Source organism: Calypte anna, chromosome 23, assembly GCF_003957555.1.
Source record: "Calypte anna isolate BGI_N300 chromosome 23, bCalAnn1_v1.p, whole genome shotgun sequence".
Classification (NCBI taxonomy): Eukaryota; Metazoa; Chordata; class Aves; order Apodiformes; family Trochilidae; genus Calypte; species Calypte anna.
In genome coordinates, this window is record NC_044268.1 from 3,710,201 (window position 1) to 3,728,481 (window position 18,281).

The window sequence follows — 18,281 nt, forward strand, 5'->3', positions numbered from 1 at the left end:
CACAGAGGGAGATGCCAGGTGCTGTGGAAATGCAAAGTGCTCGAGTCTGCCCTTGTTAAGGAGTTCTCTGCCTGGCTCAGCTTTAGTCCCTGATGGATTACGGGGCTCTCCTACCTCTCATTGATGTAATAAACATGATACAAAAAGATTCCCTGGGTAGTAAATATGATTGACCATTTTGGATTCATAAAGACGGGAGCTTCATCCTGCAGAGAGAAGTCCCACTAAGCACTTTTGCACCAAACTAGGTCAATCTAATTATATTTGCCTTTAATGAGCACTACTCTGCAGTTCTTTACCTGTAGCTGTTTGGCACTCAGAAGTGCAAATGCCATTGCTGCCTTTGAAAAAAGTAATGAGAAATCAAAGAAGTAATTTCTAATCTAATTCAATTCAACTTGAAAGCCTCAGTTATGGAGATAAGCACTGGTAAACAATCCAGGCAGCAAGAAAAGTGGGAGCAAAGCAGGCAGCAGTGGTCAGCAGCTGAGATGCTATCTGTAGGATAAAGGTGAAATTCTGCTTCTGGTGTCACAGCAGTTGCCTCACAAATTGGAATTCAGCCTTGGGGTGAAGGAGTTTTTCCCCTTAAAGCCACCAGAGTGACCCCAGTTTGTTTGCAGTGAATTTTTCTTTGTGTCTCAAGATATTTGGGCAAAGTAGCAATGAAGAGAGAGGAAAACACTAAGGAGAATTTGTCATCTAGGCTGTTCCCAACACCTATTTATCTGTTTATTTCCCTGGAGAGAGGAAAATCTCATATCCAGGATCATGGCAGTTGATCTTTATCTTTGGGATGGAGTGCTCAGAGGTGCTGGTTTGGAGCAGGAGAATGGATGTGCAGGGGGGGTTCAGTATTCAGCTGGTGGGGCTGGGGCTGGGCTGTTCTCAGAGGATGGAAATCTACAGCAGCTCCTCAGGAATACTGAGTGGAAGAAATCTGCTTTGTGTTGAGCCTGCAAGTGGAGCAGAAACCTTTCAGAAGCTGCAGGGATTTGAGAGTTTTGGTTTTTTATTCCAAATAACTACTCAAGAATGGTTTATTTGTTAAAGCCTCTGAACTGTGTCCTGCTTTTTCTGGATCCAGGACTATTTTAATTTCTGATCTTTTGCCATTCAGTTTTCCTGCAGTCTTGCCCAGACAGACCCATTTAGTGACTCAGTTCCTCATTATGTATGATGTCCATTACAGGTTTTGGCTTTCAGGGTGAGGGCTGGTCTGTCTCTATCTGTCTGCACAGCTGAGCCCTGATGTTCTGTCCCTTATTCAAGTGTAACTGACATCAGGAGATGCTCAGCTTTGGCATTCTCATTCTGATTTTTTGAGCCCTCTGATCCTCGTGCTTGGGGTACTCAGTGGGACAAGGTACTCCTGAGGTGTACTAAAAGGGCAGAATGAAGAGTATACTGGATTTTGGTGTGGGGTGTGAAAGGATGCCTGAGGATGGATGTTTCCCAGCTGTGGTCAGCAGGTGCTGTATTCCAGCTGTTATTAACCTCTGTTGTTATTATTACCTCTGTTATTAATATAATTATCATTACCTCTGTTATGTTCAGAGTTAGAGGGAGCAGTGCCCAAGAGATGGGTACCTGGGGTCCAGTCTGCTGCAGGGAGGACAAAGGAGCAGCTTTAGGTTTTATCTTTATCTGTTCCTTGGGACCAGGAACTGGAAAGAAATTCAGTGGGAGCAATCCTGTAGGATGTGCTTTGATAGTGAGAATATTGAATGTGTGTCCTACACCAACTGATCTCTGCTTTTGTCTTTTCTCTCACCAGCCCAGAACTGCAGCCACATTTTGCAGGGCCCCAACGGGACAATCCAGAGTCCAGGCTTTCCCTATGGATACCCAAATTATGCAAACTGCACGTGGACAATCACTGCTGAGGAGCAGAACAGGATACAGTTGGTTTTCCAGTCCTTTGCCCTAGAGGAAGATTTTGATGTCCTGTCTGTCTACGATGGGCTGCCCCAGCAGGGGAACCTGAGAACAAGGTACAGTGTCCAGGACTGTGATGGTCCCGTTCCTGCTGCTGGGACTGGGTCTAGTTTGGAGGTTTCTGGTGCAACAAACAGGGAGTGCTTCTTCATCAGCAGCTCTCACCTCTCACAGTTGTTTTGATTTCTTAGCTCTGATGAGGTTTGAAATGTTTCTCTGGATGCCTGACAGTGATGATTTACCCAGAGTCATCCGAGAAGTTAATTAGAAAATAGAGGAAGAGGAAAGCAGAGCTAATGTGCAGAGGAGCTTCCCTAAATCCTAAAGACATTCTCTGAGTGGGAGGATGGATCATGGCTTGCAGTTCACAGCTCTGTCAAGTGCTTTGGGTGATTCCCAAACTTGCAGTCTGGTCCCCAGCTGGACAGGGATGATACCCTGTGACATCTGAGTAAACAGCTGGGTATTTATGGGTAAGGAGTAACCAAGTGACACAGTTGTGAAGACTCCCCATGGATTCTGATCTCTGAGACTTTTGGGTTTAATGGCATTAATGAAAGGTTAAGTGGGAAGCTGATTTTTGAAAACCCCCCAAACAAGCAAAATAACCCCAAAAACACCCCAAAAAAACACCCCCAAACAAACAAACCAAACCAAAATCACCCCACAACAAACCTACCCTATTGCTGTGGTAGCAAATGGTACATGACATGTCAGACTCCTGGATCTGAAGGAGTCCTGAGCTCAGACCTCCAGATCTGAGGCACAGTGGAAATCAAGTTGGCAACTTGTGCCATGACTGCTTCTGCCTGATGTGGTGTCTGATTGCAGCTGAAGTCTGACAGTAATGTATTCCAAAAGTAACAGAAAGAGAGGCAGCATCCAGTGCTTGAATCTGTAGTAAGAATTCTGTACTCAGGGGCAGTCTTGGAAATTATTTTTTCTTTAAACTGCTTTAGAGTCAGTGTCTTTCCTAACCCATCTGGAAAAATCTGACTTAGAGGAACACTGGTGAAAAAAAATCATCTCTTTATGTGGATGATTGCAGTTATGCAAATAAGTCACATCTTCATCTTGCAGCTCTGCTTGGGAATAATCTTTAATTATGGGACCTCATTGTTTAATGAGAAGGTAGCAGAGTGCTTTGCTGTGGGTATTATCTGAAGGATGCTTACAGCTGGTATGAAATCCTGCTCAGGAAACTCTGTCTGGTGAGTAACTATTGCTGCTCTTGGCAAATTTCTCTGCTCCCCAGCACTGCCAGGGGTTTCCTTTTGCCCTCTAGGTGGGAGGTTCTGCTGGAGCAGCAAAATCCATGGATGAAATGAATTCAGAATTAGGGCTATGATGGAGTAAATTAGTAAGATGCTGTAGATGAGTTGCACCCAAGCATTGCTCTGAGCTACTCCAAGCATGATATGAGCACAGGTAGAAGGACCAGGGATGGCTTTTCCTATAGCTGACCAGTACAGCAAAAGTCTGAGCTTTGGATATAATTCTGTTAATTTGTAGCCCTGCATTTGGAGAAGGTGAAGAGACAAATCTGCAGCACTGATGAACTTTGTGAACTTTTTGGTTCATCAATCTCACCTCATTAAAACCTGTAGCTGTTGCCCAACGTTGTCTTTTTTCCCCTCTTTTCTTCTTTCTTTTCTTCTCTTCCCCATGGCTATCAATTTTGGTTTTTCTCAGCCTGCTTTCCAGGTGTACTCAATCCATCATCAGAGTGCAGCACTCGGAGATGGATGACCCTGCATCATTTATCAAAGCTCATGCTACCAGAAAGCAGTCCAAAATGAGCTGTTAGCAAGTGTAGAAGGAGGAAAAAAACCCAACTTATGTAGAGAAGAAGGCAACTGTTGTGTTCAGTTTTGTTTTCAAGGCTGATCAACAAAACATTAAACAGAGAGGAGCTGGATCCCTCTGCTTCTCCCACTCCTGAGCTCAGTGTTGTTGAGCATCAGTGATGTGTTTCAGTCCCTGCTTGGCTGGGAGGAAAGAATGAGCTTGGTGTTGATGAGTTTTCCTGGTGCTGAGGGCTGGGGGATGGTTGTTTGCTCTGCTGTTCACTTCAGCCATAGATTCCTGGGAGCCTCCTTGCCCTGGGGTGTCCCAGTGTCATGTCAGGGTGCATGGCTGGGAAGGGGTTAATAATCCTGTGGTGTGCTGGCAACCACCCTCTGGTCTTGCAATTTAATGTGGTGTGAAAGTTCCCTAATAGAATAAAACCAGACTTAATCCAATGAGACGTTTGCTAATAAACTGCTTTACTGTATATTAGGGAATTTGTGTTGGGTGTTTGTGATGAGTATGTGAATATTAAATGTGTTTTAGTGTCTTAATTTAGACACCCAGGGCTGTTGTCATCTTTCAGTGCCATGACTTTGCTTTGTTTGCTAAAATCAGAGCTCATTTCCCAGTCTTTGCTCTTTTGGCTTCTCAAATAATTTCCTTTTTGGTTTTTTTTTTTCTTTTTTTCCCCCACAGTGCACGCTGGCTTTGAGCAGGGACCATTGTAAAAGCAGGAGTGATGGCTGCAGATTTCTCTCTGCCTTGGCTGGGGCAGGAGAGCTGCTGTGTTTTCAGTAATTCAGATGAGATTTGTACCTTCCCTTCAGTGCCTGTGTCTGCCTTGCCTTTCTCTTCAGCAGTGCTTGTGCTTTATTTTTTCTACTCTCCCAACTGCTCATCCTTCAAGTTCCCAACTACTCTGAGCTGGCAGTGGAACCAGAGGGGTGCATGTGGGGGGAGCTGATCTGAAACCTGCAGTTTCCCAGGAACTTGCAAATTCCTGTTGTGTTTGCTGATTGTCTCATTGTTCAGAGGATGCTCCAATCAGGTACCTCTCCTGATTGCTTTCCCACCGTGCTGGGCTCAGAAGCTCAGCAGAAACCTGACTAAAATTTGAATATTTGGGGTTATTTATGGAGCTGAGATTGCTGTGGGATTTGGGAGACTCTCTGCACCTTTTTGTGTCTGCCTGTTGTTACGTGTCAGAGCCAGACAGTAGTTAACAAGAAAGCCACATGACATCTCAGGCTTTTTCATCTGCAGCTAGTAATTTGCAGGATTCTTTTAATGTGAGGATCTTAAATTAGTTGCTAATTTCCTTATTTGAAGTTTCAGGCTTGTACTCAGATGCAGGGAAAATACATTTATGCTCTATCTGGTGAGTCAGCCATTTCAGATACCATTGAGTTTACACTCAAGATAGGCCTGGTCAGTTTAGATAACCAGATTTTTTTTTTAATTTTGCTTTTTTTAATTCCCCCAACCCCTCCAAACATGTGTCAAACTACTTTGGAAGGCCCAAGGGACACAAGATGCAATCTTTATACCTGAAGGTATAATCTTTATACCTTGCTTGCATACATGCTGAGCAATGCTGGGGTAACTTGTATGATATTGCAGCCCATAAGCTTTGCCTCCTACATGATGTGGGGAGGTACCTGTGTTGTCTTCTGGTCTGCAATTCCCATCCCAAACAAATGTTTCAATGATACTGAATTTATCTGGATAAGCAAATGTTTGTTTGAGCCAATATATCAAGAATAATAAGTCTTTATTCTAGCCAGTAGTGCTGTTTGCATTTCCACAGAGGTTACTAGGAGGTGAGTATTTACACAGCTGTGAGGACCTTTCCCATTCTGATGCCCATGGAGTGTGTAGGGTAAGAGAAAATGTTTGCAAATTGTTACTGCAATTATTCCATCCTTAAAGAAGAAATCTCTGCAGCCTTTATTTGCAGTGCCAGGGAGCTGACAGCTTCTGGCTCAGGGCTCAGCGTTATGCACTGTGTCCTCTCTTCAAGTTGCTTCTGAGGAACACTCATCCTTCTTCTGACAAAAACCAGACCATCTCTTTGGCCATATTTAATCAACTGGATGATTAAGTATTTTGCTTGAACTTAAATTTACATGATCCTGATGGTAAGAGTTGAATTATCCACTGGGGTGTCCCATTTACTGATCCAACAGAACACCTGTGTCCTGGCTGGTTTTCATCCATAACCTTTTAATTACCTGCAGAAAAAAATGGACAGGGTGACCTGAGCTTAAATACCAAACAAGTGACCAAAGCTTTTGATTTAAAAAGCAATGAGGAGAGAAAGAGACCACGGGACTTCTGCCCCTATACTCAGCCCTGGTGAGGCCACACCTCGAGTCCTGTGTCCAGTTCTGGGCCCCCCAGTTCAGGAAGGAGATTGAGGTGCTGGAGCAGGTCCAAAGGAGGCAACTGGGCTGGTGAAGGGACTTGAGCACAGACTCTATGAGGAGAGGCTGAGGGAGCTGGGGGTGTTGAGGCTGGAGAAGAGGAGGCTCAGGGGAGACCTCATCACTCTCTACAACTCCCTGAAAGGAGGTTGGAGCCAGGGGGGGGTTGGTCTCTTTTCCCAGGCAACTCTCAGCAAGACAAGAGGGCAGGGTCTCAAGTTGTGCCAGGGGAGGTTTAGGTTGGAGATGAGAAAGAATTTCTTTCTGGAGAGGGTGATCAGGCATTGGAATGGGCTGCCCAGGGAAGTAGTGGATTCTCCGTGTCTGGAGATATTTCAAAAGAGCCTGGATGTGGCACTCAGTGCCATGGTCTAGCAACCGCAACGGTGGTTCAAGGGTTGGACTCGATGAGCTCTGAGGTCCCTTCCAACCCAGCCAATTCTAGGATTCTATGATTCTATGACAGTGGAGGGGACAGGGGACAGCTCTCTCCACGTGTGCAGAGCTGCAAATCTGAGTTAAAAGAACTTTCTGAGGTTCTGCCTTGGCAGGTCCTGGGCTTGCTGGGGTTCAATGGCTGGAAAAGCATCTGGTAGTGCACAGAACTTAAATAAAAACTTTGTGCTGAGTCTCCTTTGGTCCTGTGACATATTCCTTTGTGGCCACCTCAGGTTTCCAAGGTGACTGCAGTTCAGATAAAGTAAATAAAATGGAGGGCCAGATAAATCCTTCTGTCACCCAGAGTGAACTTCAGAATCCTCCCTCCCTTTCCCCTTAGCAGTGTCTTTTGTCACTACATATTACCTCCATGGGTAATAAAAAAAAAAACCAACCCAAAAAACAAAGAACACAACCCAACACAAAACTACTGAAATTTATGTTCACTTCTTTGCAGAACAGAAGATGGCTTTTTTTTTTTTCTCCTGAAGATACTTTGAGCTGCTCCAGCATCATTCAGGCCTTTTGCAGATGGCTCAGTTGTGTTCTCAGTGGTGTTGCTACTCCAATAATGTTCTCTTTTCAGAATTTTTTTTCCCTCTAAGCTGCTGATGGACGATGTCTCCAGGTAAAACCTGCTAACAGACCTTGACAAGGACTCTTTATCATCCTTCTTATGCATGTATGTGTGTGGTGTGTAAAGTGATACTGTCACAGGCATTCCCAGTCACCTGGAGTTCTTTATTTTAGAGCTCTTTTTATTCTTTTAGCAGGAGTGGTAATTTACAAAACCAGTGGGTGAGCTCCTGGGGTCAAACCAAGAGAGATGAGATGTTGGTTTAGCAGTGGAGGGAGAGAAATTGAAGTAACCTCTAGCCCTTGTTGGTGCTTCTCATTTTATGTTCCAGGCTGTATGGTCCCAGAAGGGAGGTGGCAGCACAGGGAAGGTTGGGATGGTGCCTCAGTGAGTTATGAAGTTTTTCCTGAGCTTGGGTTTACAGCTGCTGGGAGGCTGGGGGGGGATGGAGGTGCCTGGAATCTGCTGCTGCTTGCGTCAGAAGCCCTGCAAGGAGTCTCTTGGCTTTATTAGTACAGAATGAGGTCTCAGAAAATAATTTCACTCCTAGTCAATAGGTATTGACATCAGTTAGCAAGAAGAGGGCCACTTTCTTCAGTGATAATTAGTGTCAGTCTCCCCCAAGGAGGAGGAGGCTGTGGGCAGGGAAGGGATGGAGGTGCAGAGGTGAAAGCAGCACAAGTCAGGTCTGTGTCCTGAGCCCAGCACCTCCTCTGTTTGGTGGCATGGGGCAAATTGCTTACCCCAGTTTTCCTGTCTGTAAAATGTCAAAGATTTATTTTTGCAAGTTAAACTGATGCTTAAAAAGATGCTTAAAAGATGCTTAAAAGCCCCTGGTTGTGGGGGCTGTATGCTAGGGTAGGGAAGGAGAATCCAAGTGCAAAGCAGATGAAGTTCCCAGCCATGCTTATAATCCATTTTCCTGCAGAGGGTAAAGATCCTGTGACCCCCTGAATGCATGAATCCTTAGGTCAGGAAGCTCCTTGGATCTGTAGGGTCTGACCTTGAGAGTTTCTCAGGCAAAGGAGGTCTTTAGAGTGTGTATTTCCCTTTTATCACTGGAATTCCCTCTGCTCCTGGTGGTGGCCGTGGCTCCTCCAGGGCTGCTCCCAGTTGGGCTTTGGTTGCTGCAAGAGCAACTGCTGAGATCTGGTCCCTTTTCTTACCAAGGAATGTAATTGTCTGTTTGATTTTGTAGCTGTTTGGAAAACATAAAGGCTTCTGCTGTGCAAAGATGCAGTAATTGTCCTTACATCTTTAGTGAGTTTTACAATATTTAGGTTTACAGCTGATTAAAGCTTCTGTAGTGGAATAAAAGGTTTAGGGAGGAGATAAATATTTTCATGTGAACTGTTTGGTAGCTTTTGTTGTCGTTTGTGTATATTGGAGTGTGAAATGCTGTTCTAGCATTTTTATGGAATATTTGCTTTAGCTCTTGATATTGGCCCCTTTAGCAATTCAGGTGCATGCCAAGACATCTTCTCCCTGGGGTGATTCCTGGTTTCTGTGTGGAGCTGGAATCAAACCCAGGACTTGCATTGCTGGGCCCTCCTGCTAAACATCAGAGATTAGCAACATTTTTATTCTGTTTCTGCTCAATATTCAGCATTCACACAAAGTGCAAGTGAATAAAAAATTAGATATGATGTGAATCAACATTGCAGCCTTTTTTGGGTAAGTCTTCATTGGTAGTGTCAGGGTTTAACACTGGTCTGGCAATTAAACCGAGTACCAGAGGCTCTCTATTAATGTCCCTCTCCTCCTTGATAAAGAAAGGAGAGAGAATAAGGGAGAGAGACTGATGGATTGGAAACTAAACTACACAACTTTAATGAACAGTAATGATAAATAGGAAAAATTACTAAATCTATACAAATAGACAGGAAAATGGAAACCACATTCCTCCTCCCTTTTCCCCAATAACTCTCACGTCACCACCGAGGCTGCAGGGCAGCCCTGGGAAAGTCCAGGCTGGAATCCTGGAGTCAGGAGCAGTGGGGAGCTGGAGGCAGGAACACACAGATATGGGCTGGGATGGATCAGGACCACAGGCAGAGGAAGGGATGGAATCCTTCCAGGATGCTGGGTGAAGGAAAGGAAGCAGGAAAATAGGAAATCCGGAAATCCAGAAGTCTAGAAGTCTGGCTTGGCCCTCGTGATCCCTCAGATTTATACTGAGTATGAGGTGTATGGGATGGAATACTCTGCTTGGTCAATTCTGTCATCTATCTTGTCTGTTCCTCCCCAAAGGAGGGCTCAGGTGGGACCTCTTTATCCTCCTGGATGGTAAAATGTTTTCCTCAGAGCTGAGCAGTGTCCTTGGCTCTGCACACCAGTCTCCAGCAGTAACTCTAAACATCAAGTGTTATCAATCCTAGAAGCACACACTGTCTGAGAAACTTGCTGTTAATTTCAGCAAGTGCAACTACTTAAAGAGACTGAGCTAAAAGCAAAAGTACAAGACAGAAAATCACCTTTATCCTGGCCCAAACCAGGACAGGTAGGAAAAATGGGATTTGTGCCAGGTTTTCCCTCATACAGAGCACCTTAAAAAATCTTATTTCTTCTTAACCTACTTCTTGGACTGCACTGGCTGTGGAGGACAAGTTGCACCTTTGGTTTGGTTTGTGTTTTGTTTTTTTTTCCTTTGGTTGTTTCTCTTTAACTCAATAGAATGGGAATTTCTAGTGTTTCTTTCTCATCTCCTGCCAATAAATGCTACTTTCCTATGTGCTGTCATGAGTAAATATAAAGGAAAGTCTTAAAGAGTTAGAGTAGGCATTACCTTTATTGTGGGGGAAGAATATTTCTGTCCAGAATGTATAAAAGCTCCCAAGAACTTTTTTCTTTCCTTTCCTTGCACTTAACTGATGTGTTTCCTCAATGTCAAGTTCTTTAGGTCATCAGATGCTGGGTTTGGACAGCAAGGAGCAGAAGGGTTAATTTTACTAAAGAGCTGGGGTGAACATTGGGCTTTTGGCAACACTTCCCATTCACCAAGTGCTCTGTGTTCAGCAAGGAGCCCTCTGTGGTTTGCAGGGGGTTCCAAGAACTTATTTTTCCCATTTACTAGATTTCACACCCCTGATGGTTTTTTAGAAGAAAGCCAGGAATAACCTAAAACTGCCAAGTTTTGAGTCGACACTGCTGAGCCTTGCTTGGTTTATATCCAAACCTGTCTTTGTTTACCCAGAATCTCAGCTCAGGTTTGCCAAGAGGTTACTGAAATTTGGTGAGCTGCTCTGTGAATCTGGGGGTGGTTTTTGGTTTGCAGTAAGAAGACAGAATATAGATGGCAAAGTCTGTTAGAGCTGTGTGTGTGTCTCCCTGTTGTCTGAGGAAGCACAGGGAAAATGAGCATGAAAGGGACGTGGTAAAATAATAAAATAAATCCAAATCCATGGTTTTCCTACTCTGTTGCATTGTATGGAAAATGAAATTTATTGCAATTTGATGCCAAGCACCTGTTCCCAACCTGAGCCATGAAAACCTCAGGTGTCTGAGATGGGCTTGCTGGCTTTAGGCTCTGGAAGTAACTCCTTTGAGTGGGAATTGACCCAAACCCCATTTTAAACAAGTGAAGAAATCCAGGCTGGAATTTGAGCCCTGTGAGCGTTCCTGGGGACGTGTTGGCTCCTGAAGCCTTGGTCAGGGTCAGAGATGAGCAAAGGACTCTTGTGCCTTGGTGAATTCTGCCTTGCTTGGAGAAGTGAAGGGAATGCAGCTGATTACTAAGTCCTGTTGGCACCTGGGCTGGGCTGTGTGAATGAGATTGGAATCTTCAGCCAAATCATGGGTGAACTTCCTAAAAAAATGCAGGTTTGGTGTGTGGCATTGTGAGTTCAGGGGACAGAGGAAGCTTTTCTGGTGCCTGTTACCCTCTTTGTATGAAAAAACCACAGCTATGTATGTCTGAGCAAATCAACTGTATTATTTTCAAAGCAATTACCTGGTTGGATGGTTGGAAAGTAGCATGGAATGAAATGGGATGTGTGATGTTGGGTGACAGCAAAGGAGCTTGGAGTTGCTTGGTGCAATATGAACAGTGAATTACAAGGGTTATACTGCTGCCTGCAACATGCCTCAGCAGGTATTTGTTTGGGATCTGTTTGTAGTTTTACCCAAAAATAAAATCAGACTTTTGAGCATAAATCATTCCAACAAGTTGAGTAAATCCAGTTGTGAACTGAGACTGTTTCTTTTGGGTCACTACGCAGCCTTTTAAACTCACAGAGGATTATTTTTTTTTCCAGAGCATCATTTCAGCCTTGCAGGGATCAAAATTAAAGGACAGCTGTCTGAGTAACACCAGTGAGTCCTGCCTTGCAGACACAACTGACTTTTAAGTGTCTGCAGGAGCTCCAAGGCTTCTCAGATTATGATCTGCTGTTTTCTTGGTGATCCCTGAGAACATCCATGGTATCAGTTATTCTGTCAGTGCTGTTAAAAGAATTATCAAGCTAAGGTCTCACAGTAATTGCCTTGTTTCTTTACCATAGCAATAGAGGGAGAGAAAGGGAGAAGCACAGGGGAAAACCACAGAACCAGGCAAGGCTGAGGAGATGCCAGCAGAGCCAGGTGACTCCTCAGGTCCTTCCATCCACACTTCCTGAAAATGGGGAAAAATCTGCAGTTTTTCTGGCTGAAAACAGAGGGGATCAGACACATGGAAGAGGTGGTGGGGAGCAGCCTGGGGTGCAGGGGATGAGCTCAGGGGTGATGGGGAAGAGGAGGAGACAGCCCAAGGACACTGGAGCAGTTCCTGGCTGGATCCAGAGGGGTGGCATGGAAAACCCTCCTGGAGACAGGGCTAGCACTGGATTTTGCAGGCACTGGTATGTGAGAAACAAAGCCTTGTCAGCTTCAGTTTTACCACACATATTGTAGTCCTTGTGCCTAGGGCATCTGTGCTTTGCTTTCTTGCCAGCTTTGTAAAGGAGCATTTGAAATGCACAGTGATTCACTTGGGATTGGGGCTGTGATTTGGAGGAGACATTAAACTCCTTTAGGATGAAAGATGATTTCTAAAACTAAGATATTAATAGGAATTACAAGATGTTCCCCCCCTCCCCCCAACCACTTTACCCTGTACCCACCAGCAACTTTTCCTTTACAGGTAGCACTTTTTTTTTCTTTCGTGAGATCTGAGATGGGATGGATTGCTGGGGAGAAATTCCCTCATCTCTTGTATTTGCTCTTTTATTCTTGACATACATTCCATGAAGCAGCCTTGAGGAGGACATCTGAGTGACCACTGACTGCAGTGCCTGGCTTTCCAGTTTCCCCTCAGACTCCACATTTTTAAGTACACATCTACAGTTTTTCTGAGCTGGAGCACAACCCTTACACCTCTCTTTCATCTGACCAAGAAAGCTGCAAGTTCAGTAATACCAATTGTTGCCCATTTGTCAGAGGAGGGACTGAACACACATTTGGGCTCTCATGGAAGCCACTGGCTCTCCTCATTGCACCCAAACCACCTCAATATCAAACTTGATCCAAAGTCAATTAGAAATTCTTTGGGCTCTTTCTGTTGGCAATGGGTTCGTTGGATGCTTCAGGAATGCACCTTTTGGATGACTTCAGATTGATTGCTGCTTTGTTAACTGGGGGCATGGGGTGAAGGAGGATTCCTGGCCTGTTCTGAACTGGTTTCCAAAGGACACTTCTCACTCTGAGCTGCTCTTTTCTCAGCACAGTCCCTGGCACCTACCTGGCTCAGCCTGAATCTTGTCCTGGGATAGTGCAGGGTGTCAGGTTATGGAACCATGCCATTTAAACAGTATATAGTGATGAGAGTGGTGCGTTTGATGGGAAATTTTCTTTAATAGATGCCTTTAAATTGCACACAGGAAAAAAAAGACTCACTGAAGTGAGGTGTCGTGTAATTTAATGCCAGGTTAAACGATGCAATCCAATGCGTTTTCATTAGATGTTCTGAGACACTTCTTCAGCATTTATGCTTTAAAAGCTGCTGGATTGCCAGCTGCAATAACTATTTTGATTGCAGCTCGAGCTGATGGTGGGCATCCTACCAGAAAAATAATGTGCTGTGTTTTAATGATGGCACCTGCACTGCAGAACGGGAACCTGCGTCAGTGTGTGTGGAACAGGGGGTGTGCAACAGATGGAGGTGAGAGCCACTGGCACAGGGACCAAAACGTGTGACCTGCCTGGCTGATTTTCCAGGCTTTTCTTTCTTCCTAGGCTGAGGGAAGTGGTTGGTTGGGAGCTGGAGGTGCTGAGCAGAGCCAGCAGTGGGGTTCTGTCTGGTGTCTGACTCCTTTTGTGTGCCTGGGAGAACTTTTCTCTGGGAAAAGCTTTTGGCATTGGGGAAGGATGGGAAGAGGGGAGGGAGTTGGGCTCCAGGAGCATCTCAGGAGCCCCTGGTACAGCCCAGGCTTTGAGCTGCTGCTGTGCTTGAGGGGTTTGAGCACAGGGACCTGTAGAGAACCTGGGAGGAGGTGGAGGTGACAGCAACAGGGACCTGGTCCTGACATCACCTCCAGCAGAGCTGTTCTGAGGAGCAGAATTTGTTCTGATGCAAGGGGGGAGCCCTGAACCAGAAACCTGGGGCAGAGAGTGAAGAAGAATGCAAACAGAGTAGAGGATTTCTGGGCTGATTTGTTTTGGTATATTGATTTTTGCTGTACTGTGAAGCAAGGGCAAGCTTATGATGTGGCATTTCTGGCACTGGTTTAGGTTGGTTCCTCACAGTAGGAGCAGAATGAAGCCAATGAAAAACACATTGAAAATCTCACATTCAGTGTTGGCTCCGAGCAACTTCAGGGGATAATCACTCAATAATCCATTTGGCCAGAGAAACAGGAGAAATGGAAGATGATTATTCATGTTGATATTGCTACCCTCACCTTCTTGTTATGGCCTTCATAAAAACAGAGAACAGTTTACTGCTTTTTTCTTATTAGCATATATAGATATATTTATCACTACCCTAAATAACAGGGATGTTGGGATTCCTGTTTCATGTTTGGGGCCAGATGATTTCATGTTCTGTTTGCCATCATGTTGGTCTCTTAAAATTTGCCTGGACAGCAGCTTTTGGGAGGAAGGCACAAGGACAGCTTCCCAGCCAGGATGTCCTGCCAAGCTTGGCTGTTCCTGGGTCTTTGGACCAAGAGTGATTGGAGCAGAAGCCTTTTTAAATCATTGTTTCTTCAAGAGGATGTTGCCTGTGCTCTTGCTTGGAGAAGATGAGGACATCAGAAGAAGAAAACTTTTAATTGCATATGTTGGGTGAGGGCTTAAGAGGAGGAATCACTTTTATTTTGGCTGCAGCTGCTTCCAGCAAGAACAGGAATTTGATCTCATTTCTAGTGCAGGTTTTCACTGCAGGAGGAGATATGAATATTAGCAGCATAGAGGGTAGGAGTTGCTATGTAGCTATTTTTCTCATTGAAGCTGTATTCCAGCCTTCCTTCTGAATAAGTTTAGTTTCAGCACTAATGAGGGCACTTTTCATCTTCCATGGCAGAAAGGCTGTTTGATCTGAGGGGGAAGACATTTGGTCACCTTTTGTGCTGCCAAGCAGGCTGTTTTCTTCTGTTTGCTCCAGGGACACGAGACAGAGACAAATGAACATCTGAAGCTAAGGGCCTGGAGAGGTGGTTGGGTTTATTAATTTTTAGAGGCTCCGGAAGGCCAGAGGTTCCCATGAAAATTGTCTTTTTAATCAGTGTGGAATCTGGAGAAAGACTGAGAAAGAACCCTCAGTTACAATTTCATGCCCCTGTGCACAGGCTGTCCTTTCCTTTAAGGCCCTGTAACTAAAAAATAGGAATCCAAGCTGAAGGGCAATGTTGCTCCAGGTAGCACTTAATCCCCATTGCCTCCTCCAGGACACGTGCAATTGCTTAAATGTACACAGATGTATAAATATTGTGAAAAAACATCATCATCTGCAAACTGGGGTCCTCCTAGCATGCAGAATCCAGCAGAATTCCTGGTGGGAAAAGCTGAGGATGGGTTTGCCCAGCGTTTGTTGCACAGCTGGAGCTGGACCAGGCTGGTTTTCCTTAGCTCTTCCCTTTGCTAGGAGGTGAAAGGCAGCAGTGGTGAGTGTAACCTTCCTCTTGATTTCTTCCAGGTTAACGGGTTTCCAGCTGCCTGCTCCTGTTGTGAGCACAGGGGTTGTGCTGTCCTTGTGGCTTGTCAGTGATTATGCGGTCAGTGCTCAAGGCTTCCAGGCCAGCTATGAAGGTAAGTCTGCCCTGGGCAGGCATGGGCTTCAATTCTATCCCCCTTTGGCTGATGGTAGGGTGTGAAACAAAGGTTCAGTTTATACCAGGATATATAACCAGGAGTGCCTGGTTCTTGTGTAATTTGATCCAATTTTTCACAACTCAAAATCTCTGATTTCTTCCGAGTGTAATGTGGGTTTTTTTCCCTCTAAGCATCTGCACTCAAAATGCCTTTAAAAGCTCACTCTAACAGAGAAGCCAGGGTGAAAAGGAAGGGTAATGTGGGATTTGCCAGTGGAATCTGTAACATCAAACAAATCCACTCTTAATGACAGCTGAGAGTGGGGAGTGCAGAGCAGTTGCTGCTTTTTTCCTTCCCATTCTCTTGGTTTTCTTTCCCTTGCACCCATCTCACACATACTTAAATTCACCTCCTGTATCTCTTGTCATAAATGATGCCCAGTGTTTGGTAGTTGTGGAGATAAATAGTTGGATGTAAAGGCTTGGTAGTTTCAGGGAATCTTGGAATCTGGAAATCAGATATGTCAAAGGATGTTTTATAGGAGAAGGCAGGTCATGGATTTCTCTGAGCTGGTTATCTGCAGGGCAGATAACACATCAACTGTTTTAGAATTTCAATTATATTCCTGTTGATCACTGAACTTAAAACACTCTCCCTATGCCCATAAATGTTTTCCTTCAAAGTCCTTCCAAGTTCTCAGTCTCAGTGCTAATTTTGGTGATGGGTCCCACCACACAATGCCCAGTACCTCAAACCAAGCAGATGCCTTCATTAGATGATGCTGGAGTCTCTCAACATTTTCTGCACTCAATTGTTCAGGTTCAGGGGAATTCTGTTGAAATGCCCTCTTAATTTCTGATTAAAACTCCTGCCTTGGGGCATCAGTGGCACTGAGATGCTTTTGTGAAAGTGTTCAGTGTCTTATCAGGTGTGGCCAGGGGATGGTATTAAAGTTCATCTCTGTTGGACACTCTGCTCTTCTCCTTCCCCCAGTAAGTGCTTCCTGAGGTACTGGTACATCAGCAAATTCACAGATGACACTAAGCTGGGGGGGAGTGTGGATCAGCTGGAAGGCAGGAGGGCTCTGCAGAGGGACCTGGACAGACTGGAGAGTTGGGATGATCCCAAGGGGATGAGGTTCAACATTCCAAGTGCCGGGTCCTGCACTTTGGCCACAACAACCCCATGGGGAGCTCCAGGCTGGGCACAGAGTGGCAGAAAGGGACCTGGGAGTCTGGATTGCCAGGAAGCTGAAGAGGAGCCAGCAGTGTGCCCAGGTGGCCAAGAAGGCCAATGGCATCCTGGGCTGGCTCAGGAACAGCGTGGCCAGCAGGTCCAGGGAAGGGATTCTGCCCCTGTGCTCAGCTCTGGTGAGGCCACAGCTTGAGTCCTGTGTCCAGTTCTGGGCCCCTCAGCTCAGGAAGGAGATTGAGGTGCTGGAGCAGGTCCAGAGAAGAGCAAGGAGGCTGTGAAGGGATCCAGCACAGATCCTGTGAGGAGAGGCTGAGGGAGCTGGGGGTGTTGAGGCTGGAGAAGAGGAGGCTCAGGGGAGACCTCATCACTCTCTACAACTCCCTGAAAGGAGGTTGGAGCCAGGGGGGGGTTGGGCTCTTTTCCCAGGCAACTCTCAGCAAGACAAGAGGGCACAAAGGGTCTCAAGTTGTGCCAGGGGAGGTTTAGGTTGGAGATGAGAAAGAATTTCTTTCTGGAGAGGGTGATCAGGCATTGGAATGGGCTGCCCAGGGAAGGAGTGGATTCTCCGTGTCTGGAGATCTTTCCAAAGAGCCTGGATGTGGCACTGAGTGCCATGGGCTGGGAACTGCAACGATGGTTCAAGGGTTGGACTCGATGATCTCTGAGGTCCCTTCCAACCCAGCCAATTCTATGATTCTATGGTGGGACTGGGGGGCTGTGGGGAAGGTGAGGAATGGCAGAGTCCATTGCCTGTCCGCAAAATCTCTGCTAGAACTGAAGTCAATGGTTGTCGAGCAGACATGACAGAGCATTGCTCCCACATTGTGTGGTAAACGACATGTAGCTGTTTTTGCACTTCCTTGACATTTAGAGTACATATTTTGGCATTTACACACAGTTGCTTGTACAATCCGTAATTTTTTTTTATTATCTTGATGCAGCAGGTAATCTTGTACAAAGGCTTGTTCCAGGGCTGCCCTTTAGTCACGGGGATTTGAAGCTGATTTGAAGTTTATTTGTCTGGTGATTAGGAAGCTTTAAAGCAGGTAACTCGAGTGAGTCTCCTGGGAAAAAAATAAAGTCCTTAAAACTTAGCCTGAGTCACTGAGTGAGCCAGAGCATTGGTGTAAACAAAAGTCTCATTTTAAGAGGGAGAGGACTTGCTGTCTGGATTCTTGTTAACTAAGACTGAAAGAGTAGATAAGGTGGTGTTTTGTTGATTTTTTTTTTTCCCCTTCATAAGGATGTGCTGCTGTAATGCTGTTTCAGTTCCTCAGTGATCTACAACTTGGTGAACAGCTTGTGATTCGATAATTCATGTGTAAAGACAGAGCAATGCATCAGAGTCCTTGCAGTTAAATGGCTCCTTTATGATCTGCTATCAAAGCATATTCATTATTCTCCTCCTCCCTTTAAGCAATTACTGAGAAATGCACCAAGAGAACTTTAAAACTGGAACAAAAGATCTCAGGAACTTTTTTAAAGGAGCATGGGAAGAAAGTATGTTGGAGGCATTGAAGTGACACAAACCCCCTGTGCTTACACTGCTGTCTGCTCTGCCCCAGCCCTCTGGGAAAGACAGAAATTGAGGTTTGCTTTATCTCAGCTGGCATCTTCCTGGCTGATCTACTCAGTGTGATGCTGGCATGATAAGATCTCTTACAAGCAATTCCTTGAAAACAACTCCTGCTCATACT

General features: G+C 45.3%; 1 protein-coding gene across 1 annotated transcript in view; it reads left to right on the forward strand.

The window, feature by feature from the left end:
- CSMD2 (CUB and Sushi multiple domains 2) overlaps window positions 1–18,281 on the forward strand; it is a 235,890-nt gene that overhangs the window by 19,275 nt on the left and 198,334 nt on the right. Inside the window, 2 exon segments of the mRNA XM_030464359.1 lie at window positions 1,778–1,994; window positions 15,275–15,387. Of these exon segments, the coding sequence (XP_030320219.1) occupies window positions 1,778–1,994; window positions 15,275–15,387 (330 nt within the window).